General features: G+C 39.1%; 1 protein-coding gene across 1 annotated transcript; it reads left to right on the top strand.

The window, feature by feature from the left end:
• Window positions 1-553: 553 nt before the first annotated feature.
• LOC131239680 (large ribosomal subunit protein eL32z-like) lies at window positions 554-19,721 on the top strand. The gene is made up of 4 exons (XM_058237511.1): window positions 554-697; window positions 16,838-16,935; window positions 18,777-18,958; window positions 19,398-19,721. Exons 2-4 carry the CDS (start codon window positions 16,846-16,848, stop codon window positions 19,525-19,527), a joined length of 402 nt encoding a protein of 133 aa, XP_058093494.1. The 5' UTR covers window positions 554-697; window positions 16,838-16,845; the 3' UTR covers window positions 19,528-19,721.
• The last annotated feature ends 2,236 nt before the right edge of the window (window positions 19,722-21,957 follow it).

Raw genomic sequence — 21,957 nt, 5'->3', positions numbered from 1 at the left:
TACCTTGATGTATTTTTCTTAAATCCATGCCGTCCATAGATATTGAAAGCTCATGTTAGAAATTATAAAAACTTTAAGCAGACATAAATCACAAGTGGACCACATCACTGGAAACAGCGGTGATTGAATACCCACCATTAAAGATATCTCAAGGCCACTTAGAATGTCTATTTTCCACCCAACCTGTTTACAAAATCACAAAGACCTCGATGAAGGGACCACGCAAATATCAGCGTGATTCAAAACTTCTTTGGACTGTCAGAAGTTTTTAATGGTCAATTACCACTGTTTCCTGTAGTGTGGTTCATCTAATATTTTGATCTGCTTCAGTTTTAATAACGCTCTAAAATGAGCTTTTGAAACCGATGTACGGAGTGGATTTACGGAATATACATCACATCAGAAGTTTTTAATGGTCAATTACCACTGTTTCCTGTAGTGTGGTCCATCTAATATTTTAATTTGCTTCAGTTTTAAAAACGCTCTAAAATGAGCTTTTGAAACCGATGTACGGAGTGGATGTACGGAATATACATCACATCAGGCCCCACAGTCAGGGATACACCCACATCGGTGGATCCGGGTAGGTTTTAACAGCGGAAACCCTAGCTTCCTGTCTTTCCCCTCTTCTCTTCGAATCATTTCTCAGCTTATCTGGTCACTGTCGCCGCCGCAGCAGCAGCTAATACCATACGAGGTATCTTCCATTTTCTCTCATCTCGATATTTTCAAACCTCAAAGTTCTCATCAGATGATAAAATAGCCTTTCATCATCTCACGCATGTCAAATGCCATTCATCTACTCTCGTTTTACAATCTTCGGTGACCATTTCATAAACAGCTTTTCAGATCTTCTTGATAGTTTTCATGTACAGTGGTTGTATGTGTACTCTTGCATCCATCCATCTATTTTCTCATCAGATGATAAACTAGCCTTTTATCATCTCACGCATGTCAAATGCCCTTCATCTCCTCTCGTTTTACAATCTTCGGTGACCATTTCATTAAAAGCTTTTCAGATCTTCTTGATGGATTTCATATACAGTGGTTGTATGTGTACTCTTACATCCATCCATTTCTTTCCCGATAACGTGTCGCATGTGTAGAATATCAGATCCGTGCAAAAAAGGGGCCACATCATGATGATCAACTCTCATGAAAATCAGGCCTATACACCACACCAGTACTGATTCGTACTATCGGTTGTCCACAGATTTCGATGTTGTGTCCCACTCGATGAGTAGATCGGCCAACTCTTTTTGTTTTTTTTTTTTTTTCATGAATCGGATTTTTCCGTATATGTGGCATTTTGGGAGGAAAGAAATGGTTGTGACTGTTCAAAAGAAAAAAAAAAAAGAGAGAAGAAGAAGAAATGGTTGTATGTGATATTTTAGCTGAGAAATGCTGCTTAAGAATAAGAAAGAGGAATCTCATGGAAATACCATGGAATAAGGTTTGATCCTATTCATGGGGATTCTGTAAATATCCCGTTCCAAAAATCAAAAGTTCGAAACAATTGGGACTTTTTTGGAGATTGGATGCAGTTACTAATTCATGATATGGCATGTACAGAATGAAAACTTCATTCTCGATTCTACGAGAATTTTTATGAAAGCGTTTCATTTGCTTCTCTTCCATGGAAGTTTCATTTTCCCAGAATGTATCCTAATTTTTGGCCTAATTCTTCTTCTGATGATCAAAACCTTTGATAAAAAAGATGTACCTTGGTTATATTTCATCTCTTCAACAAGTTTAGTAGCCATTCGTGTGAGGACAGTGACAAAAAGTGAATCTTACCGCATGTGCCTTCCTGGCATACACGTGCGAGATCCGGGCAACATACTAGATGGAGCTCATTTTGAGAATGAGCTGCCCCAGTATCTAGGCTGGTCTGTTGATCAAGTAGGCTACATGTGTATTTTGAATAAAGGCTGTTGATGGGTTCTAACTTTAGATTTTCCCCATTCCAAATGATGGGTAGATTGGCCTCATTTTATGTTCCATGATATGTTCGTGATCAGCTCCACATCGACAGGAACCCAACATAAAAAGATAAAAAGAATAATATTATTGATGGATTTGCCACTTTGAGAGGCAAACCTCTGTAAACAAGAAACTCCAGCAAATTCTGAGGAGCAACCATGCAAAAAACCGCTATCGTTAGAGGAGCACCATAGGACCAAACAAAAGATGAATGAACTGGATCTTCTCCCGAAGAGGATCTGCTTAACATCCTAAAAAAGGATTTGATTGAAAATAGACTCGATTTTTCTTGGAGCCATTTCATCGAGTCTTGATATGAATTGAGCACTGCTCCTGAAAGTCGATTCAAAAGGTTAAGGAATTTCTCATCCTCCTCTCTCAAATTCCTTCTACATGGCGGGGTCCAAATGCCAGACGAGCCTTGCCACGAGAAGCATTGGGCTAGAGATATTCTCGGATTCAAAGACACTGAAACCAACCTATGATAATTTTAGTTTCAATTGTGAGCTACCCAACCCAACATCTTCCCAAAACCTCACATTATGCCATCGCCCACTGAAAATCCCACCCCTTGAACCTTCCCTCCAACCCTATTATTGCCTTCCACATCCCTATAGCATTATATGTAGATGATTTTTTTGGTCAACATCTTATTTCCTCTGCACCATATTTTCTAACAACTATCTCCTTCTAGGGACTATCCTTTTTCATCCAAATCTCCATAGCCATTTGCCTAATAATGCCTTTTTCAAAGTTGCCAATTTTCTAATACCTGCACCTTTCCATAAGAAGTCTCTCCTAAGCTTTTTCATTTTCTTTATCATCCCTATAGGACATTTGAAAAGAGAGAAACCATTTAATGGAAGAATGAAAGAGGTTTGCATTGATTAGGACTAGCCTTCCGCCCAAAGATAAGTGGCGTTGCTTCCATGACGACATTTTCTTTTCAAGCCTTTCAATAATCCGATCCAATAGGTCTTTGTTCGATAGGCTTCCCAATACATAGCGTAACCCCAAATACGTGGATGGGAAGGAACCTACCCTACAACCAAATACTGCTATCAGATTCTATACCACCTCCTTAGGAATACCTGTACCCAACACTTCACATTTCAGAGGATTCACCTTTAAACCTGAAACAATTTCCAAACAACAAATAATCTTCCTCAAATTATCCACATGAGACTCATTTGCATTGCAAAACAAAATGCATCGTTTTCAAATTGAAGGTGAGACACTTGAAGATCTCCCCTATACACCTTGAAGCCATTTATCAAACTTGAAGAAGCTCCTTTCTCCAACATTCTACTAAGGGCTTCCATCACCACCGGCAAAATTGGGTCCTCTTGCCTTGGGCCTCTAGAAGACTTGAAGAGACCCTTTCACAACCCATTGACTAGAATTGAGAACTTGATAGAGCTAACACATGTAAACCCACCTTCTCTACTTTTCCCCATACCCAAGCTGCCCCAACATATAATCCGGGAAATCCCAATCAACGTGATCATATGCATTTTCCAAATCTAACTTACAAACCATACCATCACAACCTTCCTTGAGCTTTGAATCTGTACACTTGTGAGTTGTCAAAGCAATGTCCAGAATTTGTCTTTCTTTTAGAATGGAACCTTGAAACTTGGATATGACCTACCCAAGAGTAGACTTAAATTCTAGGAGATAAGACTTTGGTTAGAATTTTATAGGGGCCCTAGCAATCTTATTGGCCTAAAGTCTTTCAAGCTTTCTGCGCCCTCCAACTTCAGAATTACTGCTATAAAAGATGCACCCAGCTCCCTTGAAAGTTTCTGATCTCGAAGAACTCCCGGATGAAAGCCACTGCGCTAGTTTTAATTAGACTTTAAAATATTTGAAAAAAAGCCAAGGGGAAACCTTCATCCCTAATGCTTTATCCCTTCTGAACTCATCCACATCCGACTGGATTTCTTCCTCTAAGACCAGACTCTCCAAGAAAGTTGCTTCCTATGTCGAGATGGACTGGTAAGAAAAGATTATCCAACCTTGGCCTTATCATGTCCTCTCATGACAACAGCTTTTGATAGAAACTAGCAATAGCCTTTCCTACCTTACCTTTCTCCTCCTCCCTAATGCCATATACTACCATTCTTTGTCCGCTTTTGCTGCTTTTCAGTAAAATGTTACCTCTCAAAAAAAGAAAAAGAAAAAGTCCCCATCCTTCTGCCAGGTAGTCATTGACCGCCACTTCCACTTGATCTCTTCCTCCCTCAGGCAACTCTTATACTATATAATGAGCGCCTTCCTTCTAGTTTACCCCTTTTGACAGCTCCTGACCATCCTCATTAATATCTAGCAATTGCACTTCATTAAGAATCGCACCCATTTCCTCTTCCCTCCTATGAAATACTTCCTTTTCCACCTGCCAATTTTCCCTTTCAGAAGCCTATCTTCCGAAAAAGAATGAAGCCCAGGTAACGTTCAACCACAAAAGACACCCCCCAATCCCTGACCAAATGGTCTAGGACGCCAATCTTCCTCAACTTTGAGAAAAAAATAGGTAGTGACGAAAAACAGTTCTTGGGAGACCATGCCGGGACGCGAACGGAAACTTCTCAAGCCATTTTGGCAAAATTTTAAAAAAATGATTGATGCAGTTGATGCTAATTGATGCCACTGAGATTGACCACACTAATCATGTTCCTTTACGAATCTTGTAGAGATTTTCCTTCAGAAATTGAAAACCCTTCCGAAATTGGAGGAATGTTCTCCTTATTCGTGATTGGATCAAACGGTTCCAAAGTTGCCGTTAAAATCAGGCCACTCTGGAAATTATTATTATTATTATTGGCTCAAAAGGTTGTATAACATCATGCATAATCTCAAAGATCTTGAGGGAATTGATCACCCAAAAACTTCTGATTGAATACTTCTGTTTAATTACTTGAACTAGGATATTTAATACCCATAGCATCATTGTTCTCAGGGACTAAATGGGGGACGTTTTTATCCACTTGTTCTGTTTTAACATTTGCAAGATTTATCTGCCGAAGATTGACTTGCTATCCTCATTGATCAATAATTCAACATTTGTACTTCCCTTACGTTGGCTTTGGTACCATGTTAATGGTATTAGAGTAAAAGAAGAGAGAAGTGAAAGAAATTGAATGAGGGTGAACCAATGAATACTTCCTCCATTCACAATGTTTTATTTATAATAACCAATGGTTACAAGAAATAAGAAGACAATAAATATAAGAGATAATAGCATAATAACTGAGAACAAAAGATAAATATTCTCCTTGCAGGAAGTGCTGCAGGAATATACAAAGTTGTGTGACACTAGTGCTCCTAACAATTTTAATGTCCTCGATCATTAGTAGTTGTTTATCGAAACTTTCTATGATCTTTTGCAACTCTTCTCCGAGCTCTTCCATTGAATAACATGAACCTTTTGTTCAATAATGAATTGGACGCAGATCCTTCCTCCAAACGATGGAGGGATTTTTCAGTTTCTGAAAGATAATCTTTGCCATCTCAATTGCATCATTAGTACAAATTGCAAGATTTGTACAGGAACCTAAGATATTTGATTCAAGGATCTCTTGTGGACTTGCATTGTTTGAGTCAACAACACAACCAACTCCACCTGTTGAGAAGCAAAAGGTAAAGTCATGGGAGAAAAGATAGTTATTTGATGAGTCCTTGTTAAGGTATTTGGAAACGGTAATGGCTGGCCATGTGACTGTTACAACAATATGGGCCGTAATGGCTGTTATGGCCCTGAAATGTTCAATTTTTTTAAATTTTTTTTTCAGGAAAAATGTGAAAGAAAATATTGAATTTTTTCTTTTAAAAAATGTGAAGATCCCATATATGTGTTTTTTTTTTTTTTTTTTTTTTTTTTTTGGGTTTTGAACATATATTTAATGGTGTAACGGGCTGTTTTTTTAGTAAGAATGCTGTCTCGGACTGCTTGATACTATTAACCTGAGACTAACTCTAGAATAGTATTATTAGTAAAACTTGTATATTTATATTTAGGATTCTAAATATCTAATATCTATAGTATAACCTTTGATGGGGTCTTTTCCTTCAACCTACTTAGGCTTACCACTATGCACAGGGAAACCGGTGAAGTACTTGTGGGTGAGGTAGTAGAAAGATTTGACAGGAAGCTGACAGGAAGCTTTCAGTTTGAAATGAAGATTTTTTTTTTCTTGGGGGGGAGATTGAAGGCCTGATCTGAAGTCTCAAGCCTGAATCTGAAATATGAACCTGAAGTATGAATCTGAAGTAGGAAAACCTGTTTGGTAACTGTCAGAAAAGTGCTGAAGTCTGAAAATTTATTACGGAATCTGAAACAACCCGTTTGTTAACAAACGTCTAAAATGTCCGAAATCTGTTAATTTGAAACATTTGCCCGCCTCCTGTTTGGAGATGTGGGTGGGATTTGTGACTGTGGGGCCCACCATGACTTATGTGCCTTATATCCACGCCGTCCATCCATTTTGATAGCTCATTTTAGGGAATGATCCCAAGAATGAAGCAGATCCAAATCTCAGGTGGACCCATCATATAGGAAACAGTGGCAATCGACCATTAAAAACTTTTCCTGGGCCACAAGTTTTGGATCAAGCTGATATTTGTGTGTTCTCTTCATGCATGTCTTTGTGGCCTTATCAACAAGTTGGATGGCAAGTAAACATTCTAATAGTTCCCTTGAAGTTTTATAATTGTGGGGATTCAATCGCGGCTGTTTCCTATGGTAAGGGTAACACCCACTCGGGTGTTACACGTAATTCGCTCCCAACGTTAGTAGGCAATTTTGTCCGGATCCGGGATTCGTTGAAGCTGCACCCGCACCTAGCTGGAGACAGACGGTCTTGTCAGGGGCTTTGTGGGACCTATCATGACTTGTATGTTTTATCCACACCGTCTATCCATTTTTTTCATACTATTTTAGGGCATAAGACAAAAAATGAGGCAGATCTAAGGCTCAAGTGGGCTACACTACAGGAAACAATGAGAATTTAGCACCGACCGTTTAAAACTTCTTGGCCCCACAGAAGGCTCTGATCAAGCTGGTATTTGTGTTTTCCCTTCATCTAGGTTTGTGTGACCTAATCAATAGGTTGAATGGTAAATAAACATTACAGTGGGGCGTAGGAAGTTTTTAATGGTGAGCGTTCAATCACCATTGTTTTCTTGTGGTGTGGTCCACTTGAGATTTGGATTTGCCTCTTTTTTGGTCTCATGCACTAAAATGATATCATAAAATGGATGGATGGATGGTTTTGACATAACACATGTCATGGTGGGGCCCACATAACTTGGTGATGTCAGGTCGGTGTTGTGTGGCACACCATGCAATCCGCTTCCACTATTGACAACGTCATATGCAATCCAACGCGGATTTCTGGCTAAAGCCTTTTGCAGAAACTTCTTGCGTTGGGATGCTAGCTGGGGCCATCGTGATGTTTGTGGGAAATCCACCCTATCCATTCGTTTTGCAAGCTCATTTTAGGACAAGAAACCAAAAATGACGTGGATCAAAAACTCAAGCGGGCCACACTACAGGAAATAGTGGGAATTGGGCGCCTATTGTTGAAAACTTCTTGGGGCCACAAAAGGCTTTGAACAAACTGATATTTGTGTTTTCCTTTCATCTAGGTCTTTGTGACCTTGTGAAGAGGTTAGATGGCAAATAAACCTCATAGTGGACCCTTGGAAGGTTTCAATGGTAGTCGTTCAATTCCCACTGCTTTTTGTGGTGTGGTCCACTTGAGCTTTGGATGTGCCTCATTTTTTAGGCTTATGCTCTAGAATGATCTGGAAAAGTTGATGGATGGTGTGGATCTAAGACATAAATCATGGTGGGGCTAGAGAAGTTCTACAAGTTAAAAGTTGGGTTGTGTATTACGTAGTCTATCCGGGAGAGAAAATATCTTCGGCAATGTGTGATGGCAAATTTGGAAGCAATTTTTTTAAAGAAGGATCTATAGAGCGCATTCCGCAATCACTGTTAAGCTAGACCTATGTCGTCGAAAAAATTCTGAAAAAATCATAGAGTGCTTTCCAAGTTCCGTGTTAACAAACATCACTTAGCCGGAGTGCTTTTTGAATTCCGCATTCCGTGATTTTTTTTTTTTTCAGTGTTAATAAACGGGCCCTAACTTTGATAAAGGCGGCAATGTCCAATCTTCTGGTTTACTATACATTTTTATTCCAATGTCTGAAATCGGTTATTAATTGCCTGGATAAAATTAGGCAAGAGTTCTTTGGCAAGGTGCAAAAGAGAAGAAAAAGTTCCATTTAATGAAATGGGAGGAGGTGCACAAGCCTTTTCATGAGGGGGGGGAGCCAGCATAAGAGGTTTGGAATTGATGAATTTTGCACTTATGGGGAAATGGCTTTGGGGGAGGAAGGCTTTTTGTTGAAATAGATTATAACTAAGAAATATTGATTAGAGGAGGGGGGGTCAAGGGATAAGAGCATCTTCTTTATATAGGGCATTGGGGGTGTGGAAAGCGATAGCAGGATTGAGAGGAAAGTTTATGGAGGGGATATGTTTCTCATTGGGGGGATGGGAGGAGTATTCACTTTCGGGTTTACATCTAGTTGGGAGACAGGCCACATAAAGAAGAGTTTCCAAGTTTGTTTCGAATGTTGGTGGATAAAAACATTATGGTTGCTAGTTGTTACTTTGCGGAAGGGAATGAGGTAATTTGGGCCCCTTTATGTAGAAAAAATTTGTTGGAAGAGGAAGTAGAAGCAATGATTAAATTGTTGGGGTTGCTTCTAAAGGTATCACTAGTGGTGGGAGAGCAAGATTCTATGGTATGGATAAAGGAAAAATCGGGTAAATTCTTATTCAAATCATTCCATAATTTCCTAGTTGGGTCTTCATTGGAGGGGGTTTTAGTCTATAGGTCCAGTATGGTATTACAGGGCTCCTCCCAAAGTGGCGGTTTTCGCTTGGCTTGTGGGAAGGAACAAGTTGCTAACAGTTGATAATCTTCGTAGGAGGATGATTGATACAGGACACGTGATTTAATGCTAACATGCAACGTGGAGATTATGAAAGAGTCCATAAAGTAATTTAATTAACAAAAGATGCTAACCTACCAAGTAATTAAGAGTAAATAATAGGAAATAAAATCTGATTTAACCTAAATCACATGCCCACATGCTAAGAAATCACATAAATCAATTAAAACTAGGACCGATGGAAGGATAGAACTTCCAATTCAGCATAGGCACATTCCACACTCAAGGGACAAATTTGTAGGTTTTATGATTAGGGCTAGGAAGGGGAAAATCTGAAATACGGAGAATTAAGGTTCATGAGAATTGGGGATTTTGGAATTAGGGTTTTTAGAAATTGGGGAAAATATGAAATTGAAGATCTAGGGTTCAAAAGGTTGTAATGGGAAGAAAAAAAGGAAGATAAGAGAAGAAGAATACCTTTCGAAGAAGAGAGGAATGACGTAAGAAGAAAACTACCTTTCGCAGAAGAGGAAGAGGAAGGATTTACCTTGGAATCTACCACCAAACAAGTTTATACCCTTCCATAATTCAATTAGAAGGGAGAGTTTTTTTTTTTTTTTTTCAAAAAAATCCTAAAAAACAATGAGGAAAATTCCTTTATACAAGAGACCTCTCTTCTTCTCAAATCTCCACTAGGGTTGGAACTCCTCCCACCCTGTGCTTTTATAATTAAAAATTCGGAATTAAAATCCAGCATAATTATAATTATGTCACTCACTTAAGTAAAGTGGCCCATCATCCAAAACAAGAAAACTAAAACATATATTATCAATCTCAACCATCAAATAACTCCTAAAAATAACAAGTAATATAAAAAAAAAAGGCAAGATCAGAGTCCAAGGGGCCATGATCCAAAAGATCCGGTGGCCTGATGGCCTGATCGACAAGATCCAACGGTCGAATCGACGCGAAATAGAAATTCTATGACTAAAATGATCTCCTAAGCAACCCACATGCATCATCCCAAGGTGGGGTCTTCTTAATGCATGTCCAATGCATGTAGGGTCTTCAAAATGGCTTGGTGGGCCCCATTTGGAACTCGTCTCTCATCCACAAAGAAAGTCGTGCTGATGTAGATGGACGTCTCCATATCTTGTACACTTGAGTAGGTCCTCTGATGTCCCCATCAATTCCTCTTGGCCGAGGAGATTTCGCCTTTGGCGAAATAAAACTGCAGTGATGCTCGAGGAGATTTGGGTCTCGTTGATGAAGTTCTGACTCTATGATTCACGTACTGTCTGATTTTGGTCTGCCCTTCCATTTGACTAGGTACTCCTGGTAACCGTCATGTCATGTGGAAATCGTTTCTTCATCTAAGATATCCTCTATCTCCTCTCGTCTCATAGGTACGGATGGTACGGATGGTAAAGGTTGAGAAGAGGGGTCAAGTAATGGCCATGGGTTTTGGGACAGGTTAGGGGTATCATCATCAAAGTTCATGTGAGGGTTAGGGGAATGTCCATGAAATGATACAAGATTGTCTACATTAAATGTGGAACCAATACCCCATGTTAGGTGGAAGCAGTGTATTAAATAGCGTGGTAGCGTAGCGTGTAGCGCACGCTACGTAGCGTAGCGTACAAAAAATGCTACGTAGCGTGCGGAATAGCGTAAATACGCAGTAGCGTGCGCTACCAGGGCTGTAGCGTACGCTACACATAAGTAGCATGTAGCGTATATAGCGTACGCCTCAAGACTACTGTAAGAATTTTAAAATAAAAGTCATTTTAGTTAAAAACTTGTTTTTAAATGGTGGTGACTGGCCATCTTTCCTTTTGAGTAGGTGGTGTTAGACTCATATTATAAGACTTTTTTGTAAAACTTAAAACAATCGTATTAGGGCTTTCGAACAGCCCTATTGCGGTGCCGCAACAGCCGCAGGTTCCTCATTTTTGAAGCTTTGATTCCAAGGTTTCGAAGAGCTCTTTCTCAAATCCGATTTTTGGAGTTCAATCGGAATTACAAGAGCATCATCTTGCTGGAATTTCAGAAGCATTGAAGCCCAAACAAGTGAGAAATCGCGTATCCCTCTTTTCGCAGCCGCACGGACACATAACTCCCAAAAATCAATTTTCAGTTGATTAAATCTCTATTCAAGGTATGTTTTAGCCCTTTAATCATTGTTAATGAGTTTTATTTTTATTTATACTGAAATGTTGTGTTATTTTTCATTATTTTTCAATTTTTTTTCTTTTTATGGGGGCTGTGGTGTCTATGGCATGGATTTGACTCATCCAACCATCACGTGGGACACATGCGTGGGGTCCATTGTAGTGTTCTATGCCACGGCCCACGTGTGGGGGTCCTCTGTGGTGTTTTATGCCATGACCCACATGCGTGGGGTCCACTGTGGTGTGTGTATGGCATGGCCTACATGCGTGGGGACCATTGTGGTGTGCGTATGGCATGGCCCACATGCGTGGGGTCCACTGTTGTGTGTGTATGGCATGGCCCACATGCGCGGGTCCACTATGGTGTGTGTGTGGCATGGCCCACATGCGTGGGGTCCACTGTAATGCATGTTTTTTTTTTTAAGAATGTGACTTTTGCTTTTTTCTTACTATTTAATATTTATCATATTTTTCTTTTCTTTTTTTATTAAAAAATAGAAGTATTGTGTAGCTTACGCTACACGCTACGCTATTTCGCTACACGCTACGGAGGGTTGAACACTATGCAACACGCTACCGCTATTTAAAACACTGGGTGGAAGATCTATCAAGTAAGCATTCGAACCCAGTCTTTTTAAGATTTTATATGGTCCAGCGCTATGGGCTTATAATTTTTTTATGGTTCTCTGGGGAAACCTTTTTGGACATATTTTAATCATGACTTCATCACCCATGACAAACTCTTTAAACTTATAATTTGAGTCAGTAATCATTTTGTATATTTCATTAATTGTATTGACTACTTTTCTTATCTCCACATGCAAGTCATGCGTATGTTGTGAAGATGCACATGCAAACTCTGAAGGCCTATGGAACACAGACGTGGGTATGCAATCTATAAGGGTCCTAGGCTCATCTACTTGTCTTTCCAAATTCACTTCCTCTCCAGGACTCATTTGATCATGATGAAGGTTTGGTAGAGTCAATGTGTGAATGTCTCGCACGGGTATAAGCTCATCCGGTATGTCCTCTGGAATAATGACACTAGACTCCTCTAATACCGGACTCACCTCAGATGATAATTCTACACTAACCTCGGGTGTAACCTCAGGTGGCATCTCCATAATAACCTTAGGTGTAACCTCACTTACCACGTGGGCATACAACATCAAATCAATTTTAGTCTCTCTTTCAGACTCTTTGGCATTAACTATAGGAAGAGACTTAAGTTGGAGTTTCGTCACATCTTCAGGACTACATGTCTTGACGTCCTCCTTTTTAGGGACGCTTTTGGGCGGCAGAGACTTCAAGACAATCCTTTTGCCTCCATACAGAAACGAACACATATTCAAGCGACCGAATAGTGTTGTGTCCATATCATACAACCAAGGCCTGCCCAAAATGATGTGGCCTATATGTATAAGCAAAACATCACACCACAACTTGTCCGTATTGGAACAAAACTGGATGGGAATGAGACAACGCTGAGAAACCAGAATTGAAGATGCATCAACCCATGAGACTCAATAGGGCTGAGGGTGAAGAATGACTAGCATACCTAAGCGGTCCACGATGCCAGTAGATACCACATTGATGCAACTGCCACCATCTATAATCACCTTTCAGTTTTTGCCACCACACTTGGCATAAGTGTGGAAAATTGAATCCCTGCACCAATCATCACTTTCTATAATTTGGCTTACGGCTAATAATTGCAAGTGGCATAGTTTCAACTTGATCCCCGATCTGTGATTGGACATCTTCCTGAGTGTCGGGGTTTGCCTGAAGGGAGGCTTCAAGCCGATTGACACGCGAATTGATCATGGTCAATTGAGTTGTGGTGGTCCTATTGTGCGCTTCACTAACCGTTAGACGGTTGTTGATAGTGTTAAGGGCCTTGTCAATCTGCTCTAGATTCATAGTGGGATGTGGATCAAAGCCATGTCCAGAACGAGTGGGGGCATACACAAGGTAACTCTAAAAGGAAAACTCTATGTTCTAGGACAATGTTAGGACAATGATAAAACTAACCTAGAGATCAAGCTGAACACACCAACCATAAAATTCAGCAAGCCACTATCCTCAAATATTATGTTGAAAATTCAGCAAGGTAGTAATCTAAGGGTGCCAAACTGAAAATTTAGCAATGTGATACCCTGAGATATCTATGCTGAAAATTCAACAATGGTATAAGTGGAAACGCTAGCTGAAAATTCAGCAATATAATATTCCAAAAAATTTTAAAAAAAAATAAAAAATCAGCAATATGATCCTATATGCAATGAATGTTCTACTAACCCTAGATGTGACTCTAACCTAGATGCAACACAAAAATCATATGCTAAACCTATGCTCTGATACCAAATTTGATGCAGGACATATGATTTAATGCTAACATGCAACGTGGAGATTATGAAAGAGTCCATAAAGTAATTCAATTAACAAAAGATGCTAACGTACTAAGTAATCAAGAGTAAATAATAGGAAATAAAATCTGATTTAACCTAAATCACATGCCCGCATGCTAAGAAATCACATAAATTAATTAAAACTAGGATCGATGGAAGGATAGAACTTCCAATTTATCATAGGCACATTCCACACTCAAGGGACAAATTTATAGGTTTTATGATTAGGGTTAGGAAGGGAAAAATCTGAAATACGGAGAATTAAGATTCATGAGAATTGGGGATTTTGGAATTAGGATTTTTAGAAATTGGGGAAAATATGAAATTGAAGATCTAGGGTTTAGAAGGTTGTAATGGGAAGAAAAAGAGGAAGATAAGAGAAGAAGAAGAAGAATACCTTTCGAAGAAGAGAGGGGAAGGATGTAAGAAGAAGACTACCTTTTGAAGAAGAGGAAGAAGAAGGATGTACTTTGGAATCTACCACCAAACAAGTTTGTATCCTTCCACAATTCAATTGGAAGGGGAGTTTTTTTTTTTTTCAAAAAAACCCTAAAAAACAATGAGGAAAATTCCTTTACATAAGAGACCTTCTCTCTTCTTTTTTTCTTCTCAAATCTCCACTATGGTTGGAACTCCACCCACCCCGTGCTTTTATAATTAAAAATTCGGAATTAAAATCCAGCATAATTACAGCTATGTTGCTCACTTAAGTAAAGTGGCCCATCATCCAAAACAAGAAAACTAAAACATATATTATCAATCTCAACCATCAAATAACTACTAAAAATAACAAATAACATTAAAAAAAAAAAAAAAGCAAGATCAAAGTCCAAGGAGCCGTGATCTGAAAGATCTGGTGGCCCGATGGCCTGATCGACAAGATCCAACGGTCGGATCGACACGAAATAGAAATCCTATGACTAAAATGATCTCCTAAGCAACCCACATGCATCATCCCAAGGTGGGGTCTTCCTGATGCACGTTCAATGCATGTGGGGTCTTCAAAATGGCCTGGGGGCCCCCATCTGGAACTTGTCTCCCATCCACAAAGAAAGCTGCGCTGATGTGGGTGGTCGTCTCCGTATCTTGTACACTTGAGTAGGTCCTCTGATGTCCCCATCAATGATGGTGCTGTTGAATGTATGTTGATGTGCATGCAGAATGAAGTGACAGTGGATCATCTTTTTCTCCATTGCCCTTAATGTAGGGAAGTTTGGGATAAATTTTCCAGATTTCTTGGTATATATTGGGTTATGTGATTATTTCAAAACAATAGAAAGTGTCTTCCGAGCATGGAATGGAGGAGGAATTGGTAAGGGAATGCATTATGGAAGTTGTCCTTGTAGGCTAGAATTTAGGCTGTGTGGGAGGAAAGGAATAGTAAGTGCTTTCGGAATTGAAGTAGAATGGGCAGTTTATGTCTTCAAAAGAGCTTTAGCACATGTAATGGAATGGGCGAATGCTTGTAAATGAGTAGGGTAGTTTCTGTTTTTGGATCTTTTTTCCTTTTTCCTTTTTTTCTTGTATATTGTATTCTTTAGGCTTGGTCCTGTTATAATAAATCATCACCTTTCAAAATAAAAAAAAAAAAAGAAGAAGAAGAAGGAAGCTTAGAAACTAAATTTAAACCAGATATAGGCCTATTTGGAGGATCAGAACACAAAATTTGTGTAGGATTCTATGGATCGAAGTGGAGTGGACCATTTTGGGAAATATTTGAAGGGGTAAACCATCACTTTTTCTTTTTTTTTTCTATGTTCCTTTCATTGTATTTATATGTGACAGGTCGTTATCCACCAATCATACTTGATTTGTGTTTGATTAGTGCTTATTTGGTTGACTCTCAGCAGGTCAAGATGATACTACCCGATGGATAACATTATTACTAATCAATGGCCCTCTAGACCATCAAATACATGTCCAAAACGAAAAAGAATGTATTTTTTGGATTCTCGCTCTTTTTTTTTTTTTATATAGAAATTTACCAATAATTTTTGAGATTTGTTTCTCAGAAGAAGAAGAATAAGAAAACGTTGTTACAGGGCCATATCGGCTGATACGGTCCATATTATATCGGCCTGCAAACCAGCTGATGAGCCGGCCAATACCTTTATATGATACCTTGCTATCAACTTGAGGATGTGTTCTTTGGAAGTTTAAGTAATTGATGCGTCCTGGCCACCCATCATCATCATCAGATGGGCACCCTTTGATTGTGGGGCTGGATGTCACCTAGCCCATACTTAGGATAATGGTTTTCTTAGGAAGTTCTTTTAAGAATTAGAATCTCTTTAATATTACTTATTTCCCTTTTTGGATTTGAAGTTTAGATGTTGATCTTTAGGATATGATTTATATATGAATTATTAAAGCCTAGACTTGAAAGATCTCTTTAGAACTGTAAGTTTTGCATATCTCTTTTTAAAAAAAAAACTTTTAAAATTTGCATTGAGGCCCATATAAAGACCTCTAACTCTTAGGCAATATGAAGGACAATTGATGAATGATAGATTGGAATGTTTAAGTGTGAATTTGCACAGAAAACATTCTCTTACAGATGGGAGCTGTTTGGATAGCGGGAAAGGAAAAGAAAAGAAAAGAAAATTATAATGATTATCAAATGATGATTTTCTAAGATTTCCATGAGCACTATTATTGAAACATGTATTCCCGTGAATTTCATTTTTTTGGGGTTTCATTTGTAAAGCAAGTGGAAATCTCACAGAACTCTCACGATGGTCACCTTGTATCTTGTGCAAGAAAATTTGACTACGGTATTTGGGTAATTATTGCTTTTTGAAATCCAGTATCTCATTTGCTATGCATTCATAATGAAACATCTCATCATGGGAAAAGTTATCCATTTTCTATTCTTTTCCCACTATCCAAACAGGCCATAAAGAAATAACCTCTTTAAATTGTGTGATTTGTGCAAAAATTCATCCTTCTCGGCGTCCTTTCTTCTTTCGCATCCATCCTATGTCAAAGATGACTATTCAAAAGAGGTTTGCTTTGTTGAAATCATCCATTCATAGCTCACAAAATCAGACTTCTAGAATGTTCATAGCTTCGGGTTTTCTTTTGCACTATATCCATCTGTCGTCGAGCCCTTCGCTTGAAGTCTGATCACTGTACACAAATGGTTTTGAGGTTGGCCGAATCGTGTGCATCTTTTGCCTGCTTATTCTGTTAGCTGAATTGTGATTGTAGCAGCACATTGTTTTGTTAGTACTGTTTCACTTGCTTAGCTTCAAGCACTTCAAATAACACTGAATGCTTGTAATTTTTTTTTTTTTAAAATTATTTTTCCAGAATAAGCTATGGCTGTTCCTCTTCTAACAAAGAAGATCATCAAGAAGCGTGTCAAGAAGTTTAAGAGGCCACAAAGTGATCGCTGGGTCTCTGTGAAGGTAATCTTTCTTTCTGTTTTCTCTTCATGACACTTTTCCGGTATTTACTTGTTTGAAGATCTTAGTTACACTCATTTCACATATGACTTTTGATATCCTTTTTACATCCCTCCTATGTTGGTATACTAATATATGCATGTAAGGTTTAAACCTTACTAGTCCATTTGGGTATTTTAGAGTTTTCATGTTATTTTTAGTTTCTTGAAATAATTTTCCGTTACCATAGGTAAATGCCTCATTTTTCATTTTGCCAAATGAATTTTATGTTATGGATATATCCTTTAGCCAAACATGCCTCATTTATTGATGCTTTACGTCAAGTACTTTTTCTTGCTCATGTAATTTTCTTCTTTCAGAAAGTTTTGGCTATAGATTAAAAAATTATTGAAGAGGCTAGATAAATACTAATTACATGTTTATCTAAAATGTTATTAAAAAAGTGTCTAACATGTACGGTAAACCTAGATATTGTGATTGCCTATACCCATATTTGGACTTGAAAGAATTGTAGAATCATCAGCCCTTGCTATCTTTTCTGTGCCAAGTCTTGCGTCTTTGGTTAAATTAGTTTTATGGTGGGATCATGGTTGCAGCTGGTTGGCTGGCTCATGCCGGGAGCCCAACTTGCTCTGCAGTCTAGTGTTAGGCTGGGTTATAATAGACAGCACAACCTGAATTGGCGTAACAACTAACTGGCTGGGTATTGGCTTGAGTCTGGGTGTCACCTGGTTCTTTAACTAGAGGGCTGGGTTGAGTTTGTTCCATAGCTCATGAGACAGGCCTGGATGCCAAGGTATCACGTAAAACGGTGTCAGCTGCCATATTGACATGGCTTATAGGATACAGGGTCTCTGCCGATACGGCCTAGTAACAGCCATTTTTCTTTTTCTCTTGGGAAAATATCTAAGAACTTATTGGTAAAATTCTAAAAAAATAAAACTGTGAGGGATCCTTTTTTATTTTTTAACATGTATTTGATGGTGTAATGGACCATTCTTTGGTAAGAATGCTGTCTGTTAGGCAGCGTCAACTTGACCTTCTGAGATTCAACCAAATAGGCACTAATTGAACACAAATCAAGCATGCTTTGGTGGATTAAAGCCCTTTACATATAAAATACCACAAAATGAAGATAGAAAAATGAAAAAAAAAAGAAGAAGGTGGCGATCTACCCCTTCCAATATTTCCCACAAATGGTCCACTCCATTTCGGTTCATCGAACCCCGCTCAAAGTTTATGTTTCGATCCTCAAAATTGGCCTAGATCTAGTTGAAAATTAGTTTCTAAGCTTCCTTCGTGGTTGAACTCAATAAAGAAGTGGAAAAACGAGAGCAGTTGAAAATTAAAATTTTCAAAATGGGCCCTTTATGGTCATATTGGCCTGTAACGGCTGTATTGATTTGTATCGGTGCTGACACCCCCCACCCTACCTTTCCTTTTTTTTTTTTTTTTTCATAATGGACCTATTCACCTCCGTATTGAGTAAATGGGTTACATAACGGCAGTTACAACGGTAACTTAACTGTTTTCAAGTACCATGCTGGACAAGCTTGCAGCAAGCCTGGTCCAACCCTGCACGTGATAATGTTTGTGTTACTTGATAATATTCTGATAGAACTAGACTACCTATAGTTATCTGGATTTATTTGTATTGTAATTGACCTTAGGGGCATATGAAATATCTTGCAACTTCATAGCTTTTGATGTAGTCAATGATATTCTGCAGTTGTATTCAAGTACTCATGTGCTGCAAGACACCTGTTTTGGTGTCTCAGTAATTTATACTGTAGAAATTTCTTCATATTGACCATGTGTGGCGTGGTTGAATGTGTTCATGACAGCCAAACTGGCGTAGACCTAAGGGTATTGATTCACGGGTGAGACGGAAATTCAAGGGATGTACACTGATGCCCAACATTGGTTACGGGTCAGACAAAAAGACCCGCCATTATCTCCCTAATGGCTTTAAGAAATTTGTGGTGCACAATGTCCAAGAGCTGGAGCTTTTGATGATGCATAACAGGTGCTGTTTCTTTTGTCAACTTATGCAGCCACATTTCTTTCTGATTTTTTTAATTTTTTTTTTAATACTCTCTTCTTGTGGAACTATATTATACTTGGACAGACCAATATGTCTATATCGATAGTATGCCTGGGCCTGTAGTTTCAACGAGTGGGCTCCACTATTTGGTTGTCCATACTGATGTCCACTTGGATGGACTGCCTCATAAAACCTTCCAGATTGAAAGATCATAGAACATTTTTTCCTGTTGAATGTGGGTCATTGTTGTCAGTTATCTTAACCATCTATTTGTAAGGTTAGGATTGAATAATCTGGAAGATTTTGGGGTCCATATAATTCTTATCTTTGTATAGCATGAGAATTCATCTGTCCATCTATCAAGGTTTTGTAAGCATCTTCCTAAATACCCATCTTGATTGTTGATGATGCCATTGTCCAGGACTTATTGTGCGGAAATTGCACACAATGTGTCGACACGGAAGAGGAAGGTGATTGTGGAGCGAGCGGCACAGCTGGATGTGGTTATTACAAACAAACTAGCCAGGTTGCGCAGCCAGGAGGATGAATAAGAGACGTCTGCTTGTTTTCTTGTTATGAGGCAATAGAAATTTTAATTTATATATATTTAAAAAAAACTTTGCAGTAGAAAATTTTATTACAGATTTAAGTAGGGAAAGCTACCTAGATTCTCATATTTTTCTTTGGAATGCCTCCTGTCCTTGGGGCACCTGTTGGTTAATAGTAAGTGTTGGTGAATTTATCATTTTGTGTTGAATTTTAATTTGCGATTATTAGACTGGACAACAACAAATTGAATTTTGTTAGCTTGACCCAACGGGGTTGTAGCAGTCTATTTCTTTAAAAAAAAAAAAAGAGTCCTCTGTTAGGGAAATCCTCATCTTGGAAAGACCTAGTACCTTAGAATATTGTGAGGTTGATCAGTTTTTGCTAAGTTTCATCTAGCCGTTGAGATGAGGATGTTTGTCTCATTGCGGCTCCATCTGTGAACCTGAATCTGATGCTGCCACTTAAGTAATTTCTTCCGTGGCCGGTTGATTGATAGAATGAGATGCTAAGATGATCATTTTCCGTACTCCCAAGATACATGGGAATGTTGCATGAGAACAATGATTGATTGCATGAATTTGAATGCTTTTGGGCTAGTTAAGCTTGAACGAAATAAATGGGGGTGTTGCTGTGGTAAAAACCATTTGCTACCGTATAGAGGAAGTAGAAGTTTTGGCTGGGGGCTGGACTCATTAAAGTTATTAAGCATTGTTTGGATGGTAGGAAAAGAAAAGAAAATAAAAATGATGACTTTTTCTATGGAAATACAAGGTGATTTTTGTGAGAGCTTTATTAGGATTTTCACTTGTCAACCAGAGACTCGAATGGTTTTCTTTTATTTATTTATTTTTCCACTATACCTTGGGTTAAATTTTTAGACATTATCTGAAAATTAACCATGTTTGGTAAATGGAAATGAAGTGGAAAACTATTGAACTAGGGTAAAATTTTAATGAAAATGGGCCCTCTTACCAATTAATCATCCTTCTAAAAGAAATTCGTGATTAAAAAAATGGGCTTCACATGCTAGCTGATACACATAAATGGTTGGATCTGCTCAATTACCAACGTGGACTGATTACGACGGTGTACTGTGTGAGTAATATGTGTGTGTGAAATGGTATTAATGGGAGAGCTTCGAGGTTGAGTGATGTGGGCCCCACCGTAATGTGTGATGGACATCTAAGTTTGTGCATTTGAAAAACTCTGCCCTATCCGGAAGTCAGGTGGGCTGCACCATCTGAAATAATGGGAAACCATGCCTAAAACATCTAAAAGAATTTAGTGGCCCCACCTGAGTTTTTGAATGGCCTGAAATTTGATGCGACCCTCATCCAAGTGTGGCACACAATGGATGGGTTGGATGTCTAAACCACGTCTCCCTGCCCCTATATATAATTAGGAAGGTTTCAATGAGCCGGCATCCACTCTCAACTGTTATCTGTGGTGTGGTCCACTTAAGTCATGGATTGGCCCAATTTTCAGGGCCCACGGATCACCATGGAATGGTGCATCTCATTGATAAAATGTATGTCACACATCATGGTGGGGCCCACAGAGCTCGACCTCATAGTACCATTATATATATATATATATATATATATATATATATATATATATAGAGAGAGAGAGAGAGAGAGAGAGAGAGAGAGAGAGAGAGGAATGCTCACCTATGCACCTTCTTACGTGAGTACTATGCGCACCTCTGCACACGTCCTAGGCACATAATCTGAATGGTCTAACTGATGCGGCACCCCTTGAAACTCTTTAGGCCTAATTTTCAGCCTGATCCAAAACTAGTGAGCCATAGCCAAGAGAAATGCAAATCAAGGGAGGAAACTTTTTCCTTTTGCCATGGCCCACCAGAGTTTTGTATCAGGCTGAAAGTTGGGCCTCCGAGGTTTCATGGGGTGCCGCATCACGTGGACCATTCGGATTATGTGCCTACGATGCATGTGCAAAGGTGGTAGTTGAGCATTCCTATATATAACCCCACAACGGCAGGTGCATCTAGGTTTTGGGTTGTGATTTCAGTGCCGACTCGACCCAATTCAGTACCAGTGACCAGGCCAGACTCAGTCCGGATTAGTCCAGGCCAGACCCTGATTCAAATTGGGTCAAGCATGCTGGACTCGTACGAACTAGGTTGAGTTCAAGTCAGGTCTATTTCAAAACCAGATCAAGTTGGGTCAGCCCTAACTTGGTCTAACTCGACTCGATGCCCAGCTCTATTCATACGCATAGCCATTGTTCCACAACATGAGGACTTCCAGATGCTGCAGCAGTACAAAAGCACATGTGCTGCCCCCACCTTACATGCAGCACATCCACCGTATTTTGGACCACTGATCTGGTGGGCCATAACCTAGATTGGCTCCAGCTCAAAAATTACAACTATTGGAGGATCCCAGCTACTGGGCCATTGTTTGTGC

Source organism: Magnolia sinica, chromosome 3 (genome assembly GCF_029962835.1).
Source record: "Magnolia sinica isolate HGM2019 chromosome 3, MsV1, whole genome shotgun sequence".
Lineage (NCBI taxonomy): Eukaryota > Viridiplantae > Streptophyta > Magnoliopsida > Magnoliales > Magnoliaceae > Magnolia > Magnolia sinica.
Note: the sequence above shows the minus strand (reverse complement) of the source record. Positions and strands in the feature narration are given on the sequence as shown.